The sequence below is a fragment of the Neofelis nebulosa genome, chromosome 4 (assembly GCF_028018385.1).
Source record: "Neofelis nebulosa isolate mNeoNeb1 chromosome 4, mNeoNeb1.pri, whole genome shotgun sequence".
Taxonomy (NCBI): domain Eukaryota; kingdom Metazoa; phylum Chordata; class Mammalia; order Carnivora; family Felidae; genus Neofelis; species Neofelis nebulosa.
Genome location: NC_080785.1, coordinates 104,007,209 through 104,024,884, shown reverse-complemented (window position 1 = coordinate 104,024,884; position 17,676 = coordinate 104,007,209). Strand labels below are relative to the sequence as shown.

At 48.0% G+C, this 17,676-nt stretch overlaps 1 protein-coding gene across 6 annotated transcripts in view; it reads right to left on the bottom strand.

Annotated features, from left to right (window-relative positions):
• Positions 1–17,676, bottom strand: part of COBL (cordon-bleu WH2 repeat protein) — a 278,030-nt gene that overhangs the window by 24,183 nt on the left and 236,171 nt on the right. For all 6 annotated transcript variants that reach the window (XM_058725524.1, XM_058725523.1, XM_058725526.1 and 3 more), the window contains one exon: positions 1,396–1,705. In XM_058725524.1, the coding sequence (XP_058581507.1) occupies positions 1,396–1,705 (310 nt within the window). The remainder of the gene's footprint in view (positions 1–1,395; positions 1,706–17,676) is intronic.

Below are 17,676 nucleotides of genomic sequence, written 5' to 3'. Positions count from 1 at the left end.
GAGACCACTGGAGAGTGTGTAAGCCAATCACAGTGGAGAACAATCGGCCAATAGTCCATGGTTGAAGATGACCTTTTCTGAACGTCTAGTAACTTCTCTTCTAGAAAGCTCTCTACATGTAAACAGGAACATATGTATACCTGCCTCACTGTTTCCAGTGGATGGAAAACCAGAAAGACCTCAGTGCCCATTAGTTAAGTTTAAAAGAAAAATAAGGGGTCCCCAGGTGGTTCAGTAGGTTGAGGTGTGACTCCTGATTTTGGTTCAGGTCATGGGATCGAGCCCCGTGTCAGGCTCCATGCCCCCCACACCTCACTCGTGAGCTCTCTTTCCCTCTCTAACATAAAAAAAAAAAAATCTTTTTAATTAAAAAAAAAGGAAAGTAAATGAACTAATAAGACATGTATCCTCATGGATCAATCTTTAAAACTTGATCGAGGGGCGCCTGGGTGGCTCAGTCGGTTAAGCGTCCGACTTCGGCTCAGGTCATGATCTCACGGTCCGTGGGTTCGAGCCCCGCGTCGGGCTCTGTACTGACAGCTCAGAGCCTGGAGCCTGTTTTGGATTCTGTGTCTCCTTCTCTCTGTGACCCTCCCCCATTCATGCTCTGTCTCTCTCTGTCTCAAAAATAAATAAACGTTAAAAAAAAAAATTTAAAACTTGATCGAAAAAAGGGCACTGAGGGGCGCCTGGGTGGCTCAGTCGGTTAAGCAGCTGACTTCGACTCAGGTCATGATCTCGAGGTCCGTGAGTTCAAGCCCTGCGTCAGGCTCTGTGCTGACAGCTCAGAGCCTGGAGCCTGCTTCAGATTCTGTGTCTCCCTGTCTCTCTGACCCTCTCCCGTTCATGCTCTGTCTCTCTCTGTCTCAAAAATAAACGTTAAAAAAAAATTTTTTTTAAAAGAAAAGAAAAAAGGGAATGAGATTATGGTCCCATTTATATAAAAGGAAAAACAAACTAGCCCATCTTAGGTATTACAGTAAGACCTTGGTCTGCAAGCATAATTTATTCCCAGAACATGCTTGTCATCCAAAGCACTCGTACATCAAGGCGCATTTCAAGAACCATTGGCTCAGGTGTGACCACATTCAGCGTCACGTGCGACTTGTGTTGCAAGGCATCGCTCGTTCATCAAGTCAAAATTGACTAGAAATATTTGCTTGTCGTGTGGAACCCTCGCAGAACGAGTTACTCGCAAGCCAAGGTTTTACCGTACTTCTAAACCCCCGCATGTCTAGAAAGAGCATGAACACACGGCTGTGGATCACACCCCCAAATCAGGGAGTGGCAGCTGCAGAGGGCACCTGGCATGCATTTGTCAGGTCACGACAACCCACAGACCTTCCTCCTCGAGTCCAGGATGGGCCCTCCCTCTCCAGCTGTCCCGTGACTCACCTCGAATGCCGTTGCCCAGAGCTGTTCCTTTCCCGCGTGGGGCTCTTCCGGGGACCCAGTTCTGGGGTCCCAGCCAAGTCCTGGTCGCTGCCGTCTTCCTGGTCCGTGGCCCACTTATCTTTGGATTTCACGCTGTCGTGCTGGGAATCCAGGGACACGATGTCTGACGGGGAGCTCACCACTCCTGAGTCTTCGGTTGTGTCCTCAGAGGCAAAACAGCTGCCGACAGACACGGTCTCCTCGGCCTCGGACGGCACCTGTGGGGCCCCGTCCGTGCCACGGGGACTGCCGGGCCCCAGGGGCAGGCTCACTGGACAAAACACGGCAAGGGCACGTCAGCCGGCACGTCTCCACACGGCTGAGCGCATGTTAACACCAACCTGCCTGACTCCCCTGGACGGTGGAATTCAGGGGGCTGGGAACACAGGAAAACCCGATCGAGCCTCACAGCTTCCTCCAGAAGCGCCTTATGACTCGGAGGGAGCCGTGTGCCTGTACGTGATCGAGAGCAAAACTTGCCCTCAAACGTCAGCACGTTCCGAATCAGCCTTTTGGCTTTTTACCCGCGCGTGTGACTGCGGGCAGACGTGTTTAAAAATTCCGACAGGGGCGCCTGGGTGGCGCAGTCGGTTAGGCGTCCGACTTCAGCCAGGTCACGATCTGGCGGTCCGTGAGTTCGAGCCCCGCGTCAGGCTCTGGGCTGATGGCTTGGAGCCTGGAGCCTGTTTCTGATTCTGTGTCTCCCTCTCTCTCTGCCCCTCCCCCGTTCATGCTCTGTCTCTCTCTGTCCCAAAAATAAATAAAAAATGTTGAAAAAAAAAATTTAAAAAATTCCGACAAATGACACAGCGTTTGCCATGCTTTCCAGCCTGACCCTTGCTTTCGCTGAAGTTGTTCTGAAGTGAGTTCTTCCCCCAAGACCATCATTTCCAGACATAAACAAAATTAGAAGTAAATAATACTGTGTGGGAACTTCTGACAAACGTTCCACGGGAACATTCGGAATCCGCCCTACAGTGTCAAACTTCATGCCTCATCGGCATCCGGCTCCCCCTTCATTTTTATCCAATTTGTTTCCTCCCCTTCGTTTTTTTACATGCGAGCAGGGAGCTCTGGTCCAAACAAGAGGGGATCCTGGAAGATTACCTCTAAGACCAATGAGAAGGAACCAGAACGCAAGTGGCTTTGGTTGGGGTTCTCTTGTTCCTGAGCACTAAGTGAGATTTACTGCAGCAGGAAGAACGAGAGGCAGAAATTTGCAACGATCAGAGCGAGGGTTACACTGAAATAGTAATGACGGGGAACACTGTAGCCATTTGGCACAACATCCAAGCAAGCCCTTCAGAGATACATTAAGTATGGAAGTACAGCGAGCCTCCGGGTTCCCTAAGGTCACCGAACGCTCCATGCCTGCACAGGAGGACACCACCCTGGACCAGCTACACACCAGACGTGTTTACTTTGAATTTAATGTAGAAACAGATTTTAAACCTCAAGACATCCGATCTCAGCCCTGTTCCCGGCGGTCCAGGAAGCAAGGACCGCGCTGTGCTGCAGTTTCCGGGTGTCTTATTGTAAAACCGTTTCTCCAATACATCGTTGCTGGATTGCTACAGTGAATTAAGGCCGTAGGGGTGCCCAGGGCTCACTGCACGTGATCACGAGCTAGAGTCCTGCGACGGCCTCACAGGGACATGCTTTTAACCAGACAGCAGACTTAGCAACGTAGAATTAATGAACCCGAAAGAGCGCCAAGGAGAGCATTCCTCAAGGGGCTGGCGTATTTGAGATCCCAAACAATGAAATAAACAAAAGAACAAAGTTACATATAAAAAACAAAACAAAACACAACACAGACATTTCACAGCAGAGCTCGAAAGGAAAGACCAGAGCACAAAGGAGGAATTGTTTAGAGGCACAAATGCGCGAGGCGATGTGTCCGAACTGAACGCAGCGAGCGCTGTTAACAATACCCGCCTTCTTTCAGTGTTTTTCCTCGGTGCCATCTGCTAATGTCAACTCGAGGTGTGTCTGCACAGGTGGAGTGGGGCTGGCTGGTCGGAAGGAGGTGTCAGCATGCAGCAGGGTCCCAAACAGGTGACTCGGTCCAGTCCCGGTCCCCCTCTTCCCACCCCAGGGGTCACCCGAGTGTGAAGTAACCCCAAAGAAGCCTTCGGGACCGCCTGCGGCTAGGGGGTCCTCCTGGCACACTCGTGTCCTGGACACTTGGAATACATCCCTGGCGGACGGGGGATGCCAAGCCCTCCCCATCCCCTTTCTCTCCAGTTATGCGATCCAGAATGCTGGCCTGGGCTTGCTTTATACCCTACAGACGTTTGGGAGCAAAAAAAGCAAGTAGAAAGTCACTGCTCTAAATTGAGCCAACTGCAAACCTAAGTCGACAAGGTGTGAGGAGTCTACATTCGGCGTGTATGTGTGAAACCATTTTAACAATATACGGTAAAGACTGCCATTTCCGGAGCTCCCCTCCTGCCCGGGCAAGTCCCTTCTAATGGATCACCTTCCCAGGGCCAGAGTAACTGCATCCTTGAACCCACTGGACAGGTGTTCGGTGAGGGTCCACCCATGCGCCGCCCCCGGGGTTCAGGGAGCAGGTAAGGGCGGCCACACTGTCAGGAGGGTGGTCACCCAGGCACGGGAGGAACAAGTGCATAAAGGCCCAGGGACAAGGGACCCACCTCAGGGGACTGGCCAAGGAGAGATCAGCAAACAACTTCCTGAAACATTGCTGGGGGAGCCGTCAAAGCCGGCCCCGATCTGGAGATAGGAAGGAACATTCCTGCGAGGCTCCAACCCGGCTCGGTGTGGTTTTCATGTCTGTCTGCAGTCAACCCCGTCGGTCTGAGAATCTTCGCTTAGAATCGGACATCACCACCTCCCTCGCCCTGCCCCAGCTTCGAGTCTCCTCTGGGCTGGTTCCTACTGTTAGCTCTGTGAGCTGTAACATGTTTTGACCATTTCTGAGTAAGATAATGGTGCAGGAGAATTTTTTTTTTCTTTATCGATTCTAAACATAAGAAGCCCAAAACATAGAAGAAAAGCTTGGAGCGGCCTTGGCTGTTATTTATGGGGCTGTCTAGATCCTTCTGTGCGCCCCTCACCTCCCTCACTTAACCCCTGATTCCATGAAGCCAGTGGTCCTGGGGACCCCAACTTGAAATCCAGGGACAGCCCAAGAAGGGCTGGGTTAAGATCCCGAATCCCACATCCAGGTCCAAGTTCTACTCCAAACTTGGAGCAGCCTTTCCCCCTTTCTGTAAAATAAGCATGTGGGTTCTGAGGAGCTCTAAAATCCCTTCTAGGTACAGAGTACTACTGTTCTCTGAAATTCCAAATTTAAATGTAAGATGCAAACGTTCTTTGGACCGTTGACCAGTGACTAGGAATTGTAAAAGGGATGCATCATTGTCTATGTCCTTTCTGCTGTCTTCCATCGGCCCTAAAAGTATAGCTCGTGATTTTTGAGCTAATTAATTTGCTAGCAAGTCTGCTCTTCTCTCAAGGCGTGAACAACCTTTTTGACCTAAAAAGTTACCACTGCAAGATTTTTGCAAATGTGAAAACCACACTTAATTTGTCTTTAGCAGAAGCCTAATATAAATTCTTGATTAAATTCCCTTCCAAATGAATGGCCATAGAGCCTGAGTAAGGAATACTAACCCCTTCACTGTCCTCCACCTAAATTTTATAATCCTGTGGTTCAAATGCCCTTCTGTCTCAATGAGAGCTTCCAGAAATTTCTCTAGCTAAGGTGTAAAGAAGAAAATGCTAACTTACAGCTTCCAGTTCCTCAAGGTGAACACCAACATGTTCCATTCAGTACCCACGTCATTGAGTTTTTCATTTACAAAGTCACCAAAAAAATTTCAAACACTAAACATAAGGATCTTCCAAGGACTTTTGTAACGGATTCAGTTTTGAGTGATTTTATTGAATGTAAGTGCAAGGTCTTGTACCCTAAATCGTGCTCTCTTGCTAGTCATGACTAAGGGAGATTCCCCAAGGGTCACTTTCACCACATTGATGTGGACCAGAGACAATGTCTCACAGAAAGGGTTCTTCTTCCCCTCTCACTGGTGCCTATGATTTCCGCACACTATTGATAGCCAATAACCGATGCTCATCTTTCATCCCGACTACTTTGGTTTAATTCCTTATGTTCTAAGAACTGAGAAAAAAGGGAAGAAACAGGGGAGATACTGGAAAAGTGCTCTTGAATCAGTAGTGCAAACTGACACGTGTTTGCCGATAGTTTCTGTCATATACATCCGCAAATAATTTTGAACCACCACGTCCCCCTAACATTTTTCACTGACACGTGAAAATTTCCATCTTGAGTTGATGGGTTGCACCAGATGTAATTTCTACTGTACTGTAAATAGCAATACTTTAAAAAGAGTTGTATCATTTTTCAATGTAATCATGGGCCCCTCAAAGGTACTACACGATGCAGGTAACAGTACAGCCAGTTCACGATAGAGGATCATTACACACACACACACACACACACACACACACACACACACAATTTTCTTCAAGAAGGCAGGATAATGAAGACTTTGAAAGCACTAATGGATCTAAAATAGATTCTCTGGAATCTGAATTCTCTTAAGAGTCAATGATGTAATCAATGCATACTTCTCCAGAGCCTGAGACATACGTTTAAGCCTAGAATCCTAATACACCCAGGAAAATGGGCAGGGAAAATTTCAATTTCCACTACTGAAAGGCAGGACTGGATTCCAGTCACTGTTCTATTAAGACATATATAGACAACAGCTGCTGTTTTTGTCTGTCCAGCACTGTCCCCCTCCCTGTTAGTGCTAAATGAATTCCTGCTTCCTGTGGCCAACTTATTTCTCAACATCTGGGTGAGTCTAACAACTGCCCCTAACTACCCTGGGCCCTGGGGGATGGGCGTGAGAGGAACCAAAATCTGGCCAATTAAAACCGTGCACACAATGGTAGACCAAAGGAGGGCACGTGTGCTCAGCTGGACAAATCAAGGCCTGCCTCTGGACCTTCCCACCAGAGCTCCTGGGGAAGCTGGTCTCACTGGCTTGCAGTCAATGGAATGGCAGAGTCTTGGATAAATAGCCATTTGGACAAGCACATGGAGAGAACTTGTTCAGGGATGGGAGAAAACACAGTCCTAAGACAGTAATTTGGTACCTGGACTCCGCCATGACCATAATGAGGATTCATCTCTTAAAATTCCCAGTCATGTGAGCCAAAAAACTCCCACAAAAACCCACTTCTCTTAACCAGTTCAAGACATGTTTCTTTCTCTTGGAATCAAAGACTCCTATCTAATCAATAGGTAAATTACCCTGATATTTTCATCAGTATACCTATAATATGTATTAAATATGAATGCCATAATGTCAAAATATTTGTTATAAATATTAGATATGTTCATATGTTTATTAATGTTAACTAGAAATAAAAAAAATATATAATTATGATTAATGATTTAATGTTATATAATTATGATTATGATTCAACATAATCTGTTAAATATTATACATTAAATATATAATATAAACTATGATATAAGATTATTAGTATATACATATAAAATGCAAATTAAAAATATATAACTATTTTACATTATGTTTCTATTATAGGAACTTTTATGAAATGCAACAGTTATATTATCACACCCTTCCCTTTTCTAGATTTATTTTCCATTATTTGGATTATATAGTTGAGTAGTTGTATTGTGTCAGAACAATCTAATTTGGATCCAGTTACTGTCTAAGCCCTCTTGTGTCTGAAGATTGTCTTCATCTAATCCATATCCTTGACAATCAGTATGGCTAAATCCAAGCAAGATTCAGATCACAATCCTTCTTCAAGATTCTATTCTTGGTTCCTTCTTTCCTGGCATCCTGCCTCACACATGAGAATCTGTATGCTAACATGGTTCTTTCCAACTCTATATAATCTTATCTCTTGAAGCTGGCAAGAGTTTCCTCTTTATCTGTGAATATCAAAAATTTCACCAAAATTTGTCTGTGTATTTAATTTCCAAGAGGTTTTGGATGTCCTTTTATTCATTTATTTTTCAGTAATTCCCTGCTCTTGTTTTATGTATGTGATAATCCATTACAATTCTCTGAGGCAAACACAAAAAATATTTAAAGTCCTATTTTGTTTCCTAAATAAACCTTACTTCCTTTGGGGTTAGTTCCTCTGATCAGTTCATTGTTCCTCTTTCATGCATTAAGAAAAAAAAAGATTGTTTAGTGATTCTTGACTATTTTCATGTGTTTAAATGAGGGTGTCAATAATGATAGGGAGTGGATTTCTTTCATACATGGGAATAGCATGGTTTCCTTAGGATACAACAGAAAGCCCTATGACAGATTGGGCTAAGGAGAGATCCACGGGGCAGAGAGGGAAGTCACCTTCTCGAAAGGACTCCATTGGGATGAGGTATCTCGTTTCTCCAAGCAGCCATAATGGTTGACCATCCTTCAATTAAGCTCAGTCATCTTAAAACTAAAGTTTCATTGTGCCATCATGTGCCTGTTTCAGCAAATAGCTACACAGGATTCTTTATGCTGATGGCTGGCTATGAGAGTCACCTAAAACATTAGACCATTGGCTAATTACTACCAGATAGTATAGTCCAACATTGATGTTTGGAAATCATATAATGGTAGTTGGGTGTAGCCATTCCGCAATGTTGTAATGGATACTATTTAGCTGCCTCCAATTTAATCCAATGCCCTCTGCAGCGTGGTTATCACGACTCCTCTTTTGCAAATTATAAAAGAAGCCCCAGCCAACAAATTATTTCATCTATCCCTGAGGGTATGTGTTGCAGAAACTTATTCTGCCAGGCCCATTAAAGTAGCCAGTCCATTCAAAATCACACAAAATCACGTGTTAGGCAAGAGTCAAATTAGGGGTCTTTCGCCACATAATGAATTTCACTGAGAATACCTACATTTAAGCTTTTCTAAGCGACAGGATTTTCTTCCATGTTCTATGGAAAAAATCTTGATTCTATTTGTCCAGGGACTTCAGTATATTCTAAAATACTTTTGAGAAAAAAGCTCAGGCTGTTGGTACATATATATTTCTGGGGCCTCAGTCTGAAGAAGCATGTACTTTATACTGGCAAGAACAAAGCTGATGCTTTGCTTTTCATCATCAAAATAGAAACCCTGTCTCCAGGTAGTCTAGAGTATTGAAGCACATGAATTGTATTTAATCAACACCTCAGAAAACCTGACGTTCAGGGACTTGCCAAGTTGCCAAGGGACTCAATTTCGAATTGACTATGAGTCAGGTCTGGCACAAAGCAAAGGTGAGTCACGTGCCATTTTGGATAGGCAATCTAAGAAAAATACCGTCCGTTTCCTCTGCTAATTTCTCCCACGTTCCATCCCTTATCACTAGACTCTACAGAACAAAATGTGTGATCTACTTTGGCTTAGCTTTCCAAAAAGCTCTGTTCAGCCACTGCTCCTGATCCAAAGTTGGCATCAAAGTGACCCAATGAAGAATATTTTTGCAGTACTATAGAGAGCTGTTGTTAGCATCCACGATAGTACTCAGTGTCTTTCGTGAGTAACCATTTTAGTTTGTCCTGAAATTCAGATCATCCTTTCTCCCTCTTTTGATTAAATGAACGTGTGCCCTTTGACTCAGTTTTCTCCCTTATCTTCCTTTGGTTGTAGCAAATGTGGAGGTTGGTGGACACAGACCATATTGCCACTGCAATAAAACATTCCAGGAGGTGTTTTTAAGAAAAGCTAAACAGAAAAAGAAAACCTTTTCCTTTTTTTTGTCCCTTTCTGTAATGCGTGTCAGATTACAATGTTCTTTCTTGGTCAGTCTGTCCTTCCGTGTCCTTATTGATGGTTTCTGAAGTTTTACCACCTGTAACACCTACCAAGCATATGAATGCTCTTGGCTGATGGGTGTAAGGATATCTTTTTTCCTTCGCACCTTGGTGCTCTCATGCCTAGGGAGACCTGAGGAACCCCAGGGACATGCCTTCGTTGCACTGGTAGCTGGCTGGGTTCACTAAGACGCAAAGGTTTTTCAGTGGAATCGAGGCTCCTGCTAACGCTTCTTCCCCACTCTGGACTGTCCTCCCTGCAAAGAGTGACTCTCTGAATTTTTCCCCTGGCATCTCCCTGTGCTGAAGGCCAGTTCCTTCTACCCCTCCGATTCGTGGACAGGGTCTCTCTCTTGAGGGTCTGTGCGCAGGTGGCCCAGTGTGGTCTGTGGGCTCCAGGATAGGCCCATGGGAACAGAGCCCAGGCCCTCTCAGCTCTCCTTGCTTTTCTATTCTGTGCCTTCGTTCTCATTTTCAGGCCAACACGATTTCATTTACTCTCTTGCAAGAGCAGCTATGCATTTAAAATGGTCACTCGGGGCGCCTGGGTGGCGCAGTCGGTTAAGCGTCCGACTTCAGCCAGGTCACGATCTCGCGGTCCGTGAGTTCGAGCCCCGCGTCAGGCTCTGGGCTGATGGCTCGGAGCCTGGAGCCTGTTTCCAATTCTGTGTCTCCCTCTCTCTCTGCCCCTCCCCCGTTCATGCTCTGTCTCTCTCTGTCCCAAAAATAAATAAAAAACGTTGAAAAAAAAAAAATTTTATAAAATGGTCACTACGTGCGACGCCTGGATGGCTCCGTCGGTTAAGCATCCGACTCTTGATTTCATCTCAGGTCATGATCTCAGGGTTTGTGGGATCGAGCCCCAAGTCAGGCTCTGCACTGACATCGAGGAGCCTATTTGGGATTCTCTCTCTCCCTCTCTCTCTGCCCCTCCCCTTCTTGCTCTCTCTCTCTCAAGAAACGTTAAAAAAAAGTGATCACTGTGTAAGATCTAGCATTTTGAGATGCTCTGTAGCAGAAAGGGGTTTCTGACCCACCATACTGCTGCCAGCATAAGGAATCTCAAGTTACTTTAACATAGAATGGGTTTCCCACCCACGCTTCTTGTCTCAGCTGTGTCGCCAGGTTATCCAAGCGTAAAACGTTTCCTCCCTTCAGGGCAGACAACTCAGGTGTGGTGGGGAGAACGGCCACAGGCAGCTGGAGCAGCCGGAGGGGCACCCTTGCAGAGTCAGATCAAGGAAGCTTCCACCAGGAGAAGCAACTGAATATCCGACTGCAGGGCTAACCACCACCTGCGTTTCCATCGGATGCGTTTCCTCCCTCGAGTTCTCAGAAGAGGACTTCTCTTTCTTCTTCAAAGTCTTCCTCCCTCCGGGGTTCCTCAGATCCCCCCTCCTCCACTCCCTTGGAGATCTGCAGCTGTCCCCGCTCCGAAGCCTCCCCCTGGCCTTGCAATGCCCACAGCATCGTCGCTGAAGCCCTGGCACTGTGTCTCCCTAGCTTGGAGGCACCCTCTCCAGGAATGCAGGCAAGAGTCCTCTCTCTGAGGCCGCAGTGAAGACGCCACGAGACGGCACATGTAGAGGGGTCAGCGGGGCACAGAGTCGAGGCTCAGTAGTGGCAGCCGTGATTACCATTAGTAGGTGCTGGACCTCACTGGGTTGTTGGCCGCCAAGCATCCAAATCCCCTGGAAACTATGGTTCTTGTGGTTGGCTTGCACCAGAGTCCACTGGAGGGCTTGTTAGAATAGATTGCAGAGCGACCCTTCCATGCAAGATTCTGATTCAGAGGGTCTCAGATGCCCCCTGCCTCAACCTGCACCTGCTCACATGTTCCGAGTGATGCTGAGGCTCCTGGTCCAGGTCCACACTTGGGGAGCTTTCTCCAGCTCCTCTAGGGTCCCCTGGCCAGCTCGTGCTTCTCCCCTCGCTAAGCTGCAGCTGAGAACAGTCCATACCTAAGCCAGGTGGCTTCCTCCCTCTGCCTCCTAAAACCTCTTCACTGCTGTGTTTCAAAGGCACTGGAGGTAATGAAAGGACCTGCTAAAAAACTCCCGGTCAATCCGTGATCTCAAGATGCAGGGGCATTTTTCTCCACAGAAGGCTCTCCATGAAGTTAAAAGTGACATCTTCTTCAAAACGGAAGGGCAGGGGGTGCCTGGGTGGCTCAGCTGGTTAAGTGTCCAACGCTTGGATTTCAGCTCAGGTCATGATCTCACAGCTCATGGGATTGAGTCCCATGTCAGGCTCTGTGCTGACAGTGCAGAGCCTGCTTGGGATTCTCTCTCTTTCTCTCTCTGCCCCTTCCCCTGCTCATGCTCTCTCTCTCTCTTTCTCAAAATAAATGAATAAACTTTTTTTAAAAAACCAGCAGGACGGAATAAATAACTTTTAAGAATTACGTTAGAGCGTTTTCAGAAGACTTACAAACACAAAATGCATCCCAAGTGGTTGTAGAATATGCCCATGACACAAAAAAGAAGAAATCACACTGTGGAAGGGTGCGGACTTGGTGGGAGAAGGAAAGGTGAGAGGGGCTGTGGCTCCTGGAGTCTTGATTTGGGGCAGGAGGTCCCGAACAGGCAGAGTGGAAGGAAAATGGGGTCCTGAACCGCCTGGAAATACGATGCCAGACAGAGAAGCAAGAGTCTGAAGTCATATGTGTCACAAAGGCTGTCACAGACCTTATGAGAGTCACTTTGACAAGGTACCTGGGAAAGAAGCCTCACCAGCGACAGAGTGAAAGCACGGGTCCCCAAGGATCGCATCTCACATTTCTGCATCACTACCTGTGGCCAGTGTCAGCTCTGTCGCTTGCTTAGCTGGCCAATTTGGTTATTTCTACCTTACCGATTATTTGTATAAATTGTCTGATGTTTGGGACTGATTGAATGGGACAGACAGTAAAAAACATGGCTTACTCACACAGTTACCTGGGTCTGGACTAGTGCAGAAAACCACATTTTTCATATTGAGAAGACACACTAGCAGGGAATATCAAGGTAACTTCCCTACAATAATTTTCAGAAATCATAACATGCTAACATGCCATCAAAAGGCAATACAGGAAAGTTAAATGACTCTTAACCATGCTTTTATGTTGTGTTTTTCACACACACACACACACACACACACACACACACACACACACACAAGGCAAAACCACCACCTAAAGGCCACTCGAATACAGTAGCGGGTGGTTAGTATAAAAATAATGAGCAATAACACTGCCTTCTTTCCCTAGAGGCCCCTTCCCCAGAGTCCAGCCCATCTTGGGGATGTGCATCTGCTTATAACGATGACACGATCATCATCGGTGCCTGTCATTTTAGGAAACTTGCATACAACTGTTTTCATCCTTGGCCGAAGTTAACAGACCGCACAGCCACTAAATCAGACATTTCACACACAAACCACCTGTCTCACTCACAATTATGGTGGCCCCCAATAACTTGGCTTTATGCCAGAAAGCACTCATCACAGCAGAACCTACTGGTACCCAAAAGAACCTCCCCGCAGATGCCAGGCTCCAGCCTCAGTTGTCAGGATCTGCTGCAAGGATTCCAAGCTGGATGTCGTCCCCGTGGGAAGGGAGGGACCCATCTTGTCCTCCAGCCCGCTTATGCTTAGAGATACTCTCCCCACAACTGCACCCTACCAGACTTTTTCTATTGGGATTCTTTTGAGTTTTAAAATAAAAGTTTTGTTTTTTCCCCTGGGGTATAGAAAGGGAGACTCCAACAATTGGAAAGAGAATAGCCACTCATCCCCAAGATGACTTCACAGTTGGTCACTTTTTCTTGTAGTCTTTGTTTCTTAAGACTTTCTTTTTGATAAATCTCTAACAAAATGCCTTAAATGTGTGAAGAAAAGCAGATACGTCACCCTATTGGTGTTTATGTACTTCCTTTACACTCAACTGATTGAACAAGCTACTTCTCTCCTACACCTTTTATATCTGTTCAAACAATTATGGTACTGATTCAATTGTGGCCTTGAGCAAATCCAGGTGACAGGGAAGGGTCTGGAGGCAAATATACCTGGGGCGCACTGCAGGCCACAAGCCTTTGCAGACACCCATCTGTGCCCAGCCTGAGGAGTTCAGCAGCAAAGAGACAGCGTCTTCTGGCTCAATGGTGTCTCTGTCCATCTGGCGGGGCTCAGACTTGCCTCCCCTTTGGGATGGTTGCTGTTCCAGGCTGGGACTGCATGGAGACCCCAGGCTCCTATTCCAGTCCGGGCTTCACTCCTGCCTCCAGCATTCACTGTTCTCAGTGGATCACCCCTCACAGCAGCTGGTGGATGGGGGAATGTCACTAATGGTCCCATGGGTGACCACATCCCAGAGAGGTGGGGGGGGGGGCTGGTGAAAAAGTGGGAGCTCCTTTGCAACTCTCCAGACTACCTGCTTTCGCTCTGTGCTCAGGACCAAATCCATCCCGACAGACAGCCTGAGATGACTGTCATTAATTTGCCATTTTTTCTAGTTCTGGGAGATCACCGTTGGCCTGTCCTCCGGGTCCCCTCTGGGGGCTCAGCTGGATCCTCCTCCCTTTGGTTCTCTTGGGCCTTTATTTGTACTTTTCATCTTACGCTTCCAAGAGAGCAAGCCCTGGGTCTTCCGTGTCTGATCAATGGAGGTGCTTCGTCCCAGTTTGCATCCTACAAATTCTCCGTGGACATTGCCTTCCTGACGGGCACCTGCCTCAACATGGCTGGAAGTGGCCTCCAGCCGATCTTGCCTTGGCATGTACATGACACTGTGGCGTGCCTAAGCGCTGTGCCATCCAGGCTGCTCAGGCTGGCAGTCACGCGTCTTCGTGGGTCATATCTCCCGAGTGATGCTCAGAGCCAAGATGCCCGTCTGCAGGGATCTAGCTCATGGCAAGACAAGGTTGCCACTGGCCTCTCCAACTCCAAATGGAAGTCCTGATTTTCCCACTCCCCAAAATCCCACTGAGCTTTCTCTAGCAACAGAAAAAAAACTGTGGGCCCTAAATAAATAGAAGTACATTGGCCATAATTCATCTACGCGTTTCTGTTACTTTTCTCTGAACTTCCACATTTTAATAATTAAATAGTATACGTTCATAGGACTTCTTACCCCTGTAGTCACAGTTCCACCCCAAGGAGGTTTCTTCTTTTTTTAAAAATCTTTATTCATTTTGAGACAAGAGGAGAGAGCACACGTGAGTGAGCAGGCAGGGCGGGGGAGGGGGGGACGTGGTGGAGAAAGAGAGAATCCCAAGCAGGCTCCACGCTGTCGGCGCAGAGCCTGACTCAGGGCTCGATCCCATGAACCCCAAGATCGTCACCAGAGCTGAAACCAAGAATCGGACGCTTAAGCAACTGACCCACCCAGGTGCCCCACAAACAGATTTCTTAAATGAGATGTTTTGTGAGCATTGAGAGCTCTTGAAATTCAACACAGACTCTTGGCTGTTTTTGCTGCACTGAGTACAGGGCATGAGCAGTGATTTTTACTGTTTTCCTGCCTCCCTCTCTCTCCTACAGAAGATTCTGGATTTTAGGCCCACGTACATTTGCACCAAAGATCATCTGCCCTGAGGTACTCCCTTGGGGGGCTGAGGACACGTGGACCTCCTCTTGGCCCAGACTTCACACCCAAAGCACATGGTATTCAGAGAACGCTCGGGTCAAAATCCGTATCTGAATGTGAGGCCAAAGGATGAAGTGGCTTGAGAAAGGTCACCCTGATCGCTGGTCGTGCTGGGTGAGGTGTCCCAACAGCCCTGTGCTGTCCCCTCCCACGTGTGACCTTCTTACCACCAGCCTTAGAAAGGTCCAGTCCTTAGCCCTGTGGCGTCTGGAATTTTACAAATACCTTCAGTCGTTTCTTTCTGGGGCAGGTGAGTCCAGAGGGTGATAGAGCTGTGGATTATTTTTTTTTAGATTTTTTTGTACTGTTTACTTATTTTCAAGACAGAGAGAGAAACAAAGTGTAAGCGGGGAAGGGGCAGAGAGAGAGGGACACACAAAATCTGAAGCAGGTTTCAGGCTCTGAGCTATCAGCACAGAGCCCGACGCGGGGCTCGAACTCACGAGCTGTGAGATCATGACCTGAGCCAAAGTCGGATGCTTAACCGACTGAGCCACCCAGGCGCCCTGAGCTGTGGATTATTTTAGTCAAAGGAGGCAGTGTCTCATGAGGCTTATTTGAGGGTAATTTAAAAAGAGAGAGAGAGACGCTTCAAAAGTGCGGTGTACATCCTTTAGAAAAGGGTATTTTCCAGAACAGCTGCCTCTGTGAGTGCTGGTCTCCTGCCCTCACAGGCACCCAGAGCCTGGCTCATGACACAGGCTGGGAAGAACGGGGTCCTGCTCCCCTCTGCCCTCTGCCTCAAGCTTGATTTCATTCACTAAACTTGACCCCATCGTATATTTGAGTATGAGGCCCTCCCGGAGGTAAAACTCAGCATAGACATCTCCAGCCGTTACCCTTGGAGAAATGTGACTTTTCTGCACACATTTTCCTTGTCATCCGTCTGACTGAGCAGGACCATGACTCAATCACGCCCTGAGCCAGCAGGTCTGCTGGGGCAAACAGGCCATCATTTGCTTACAAGCTCCCGTCCCCTCTTTCCTTTCCCGAATATTCCCGGCGGTAGAATAATGCCTTCGCACAGCTTGGACATTGTCTTTAAAAATGCGTCCGCTTCACGAAGCCCGAAATCAGCATGGAATTCTTAGGTTCCTGAACTCTTACAGGGGGCACTGCAATTATCTGCAACCTCCCCTGCAGCTCAGGGTTGACTTCCCAAGGGCAGGAAGGGGCGATGACTCCAGACCCAGCATCCCAGTGTGATCTGCATTTCTGGCCCCACAACAGGCCTATTCCAGCCTCGTTTGTTCGCTGGGTCTCTGAGGACAGAATAACCCAAGGTATCAAGTCATATCCAGGGGCTGGAGAAGAGTGAAGAGCTAGGGTCTTGTCCCTTTAAGGCACGAGTTCTTCTGGCCTTTTAAGCCCTCTCCATCGGGTGACCGTTCACTGGTGCCTGGTACGCATTGGGTGATCGTTTTGAACCGCAGCCTTACGCCATGTGAAGACAGACACGTTGGGAAGGCCCATCGGGGGCTAAACAGTAAAGAGGATTAAAACGGTCCTAATTAAAATCGCTCATTACGTTTCTCACGCTTTGAAACTGTTCTGAAAAGCAAAATGTGCCCTCAGCAACAGGCTAATCCAGCACTTTAAGTCTCTAAGATTACTTTTGCAGTGCACCTCCCTGACAGCGCTACACCCCGGAACAGCAGACCCAGCGTGGGTGTTTGGAGCGACACAACCCGGTTCATCTTTCTGCTTGCTTGCCCGCGTGCCCGGCATGAAGGACACCTGCTTGAAGGCACAGCTGCCGCTCCGAGTGATGCCTTCCTCATCCGCAGCTCTGGGCTGCAGCCCTGGGTCACGGCGTTACTGCAGGGCAATCGCTCAAGTCAGAATCTTGGTGTCCGGGCGCTCGGGCTGCCCACTGACACCCGGGGAGAAGCTTCCCGTCAGCGCCGGTGGTTTCTCTGAAGTGGCCGATGACACCCCAAGGGTCTCCACCAGATTAAGCCAGTATAAGAGCAGCCACACAGCTCAGGCGGTCCCAGATGGCACGGTGGCCTATTTATTTCTGTGTTTCATCATCCCATGGAAACATGGGCACTTGCCGATCTACAAGTGCGGCAGCAGAACATGATCTCTTCCTTGTCAGCCCTGGGCACGGCTCGATGTGTCCCGCGAGGCAGCCTGGAGCCGGCTGGCCCCTGGGGCTCTGTGGTGGGTGCGGGGCGGGTGGTGGCATGTGCGGGCCTGTAGCGTCTGGCCCAGCCATCCCGGGGGAGGGACAGGCTGACCTCCACGCCAGGGTACACACGGGACTAACCCTAGCGGTGCTCCCACTCACCCAGGCTGCAAAAGGACCTGGCAGCCCTGGAAAGCCCTGGAGGGCATGGCCTCCCCCAGAATGCCCCGGAAAGCGGGGGGGGGCACACCTCACAAGGGTGGGGCACTTTGTCCTCAGGAGCTGTAAAAAGGCACATTTTAAGAAGCCTCTTCAAAGTCATCCAACATCCTATGATAAAAGAGGAGGACGGGAATAGCTGGCATCATCGGCGTGAGCTCCCGAAGGAGAAAGTTAAACAGTTTTGCCCCAGGTTTCTGTGACAGTGGAATATTTACATTTTTCTGGGTTTTTAACATTTATTTTTTTATTGTTTAGTTTTGAGAGAGAGGGAGAGAGAGACGGGGACAGAGGATCTGAAGCAGGCTCTGTGCTGACAGCAGGGAACCTGACGTGGGGCTCGAACCCACGAACCGTGAGATCACGACCTGAGCCGAAATCGGACGCTTAACTGACTGAGCCATCCAGGTGCCCCTACATTTTCCTGATTTA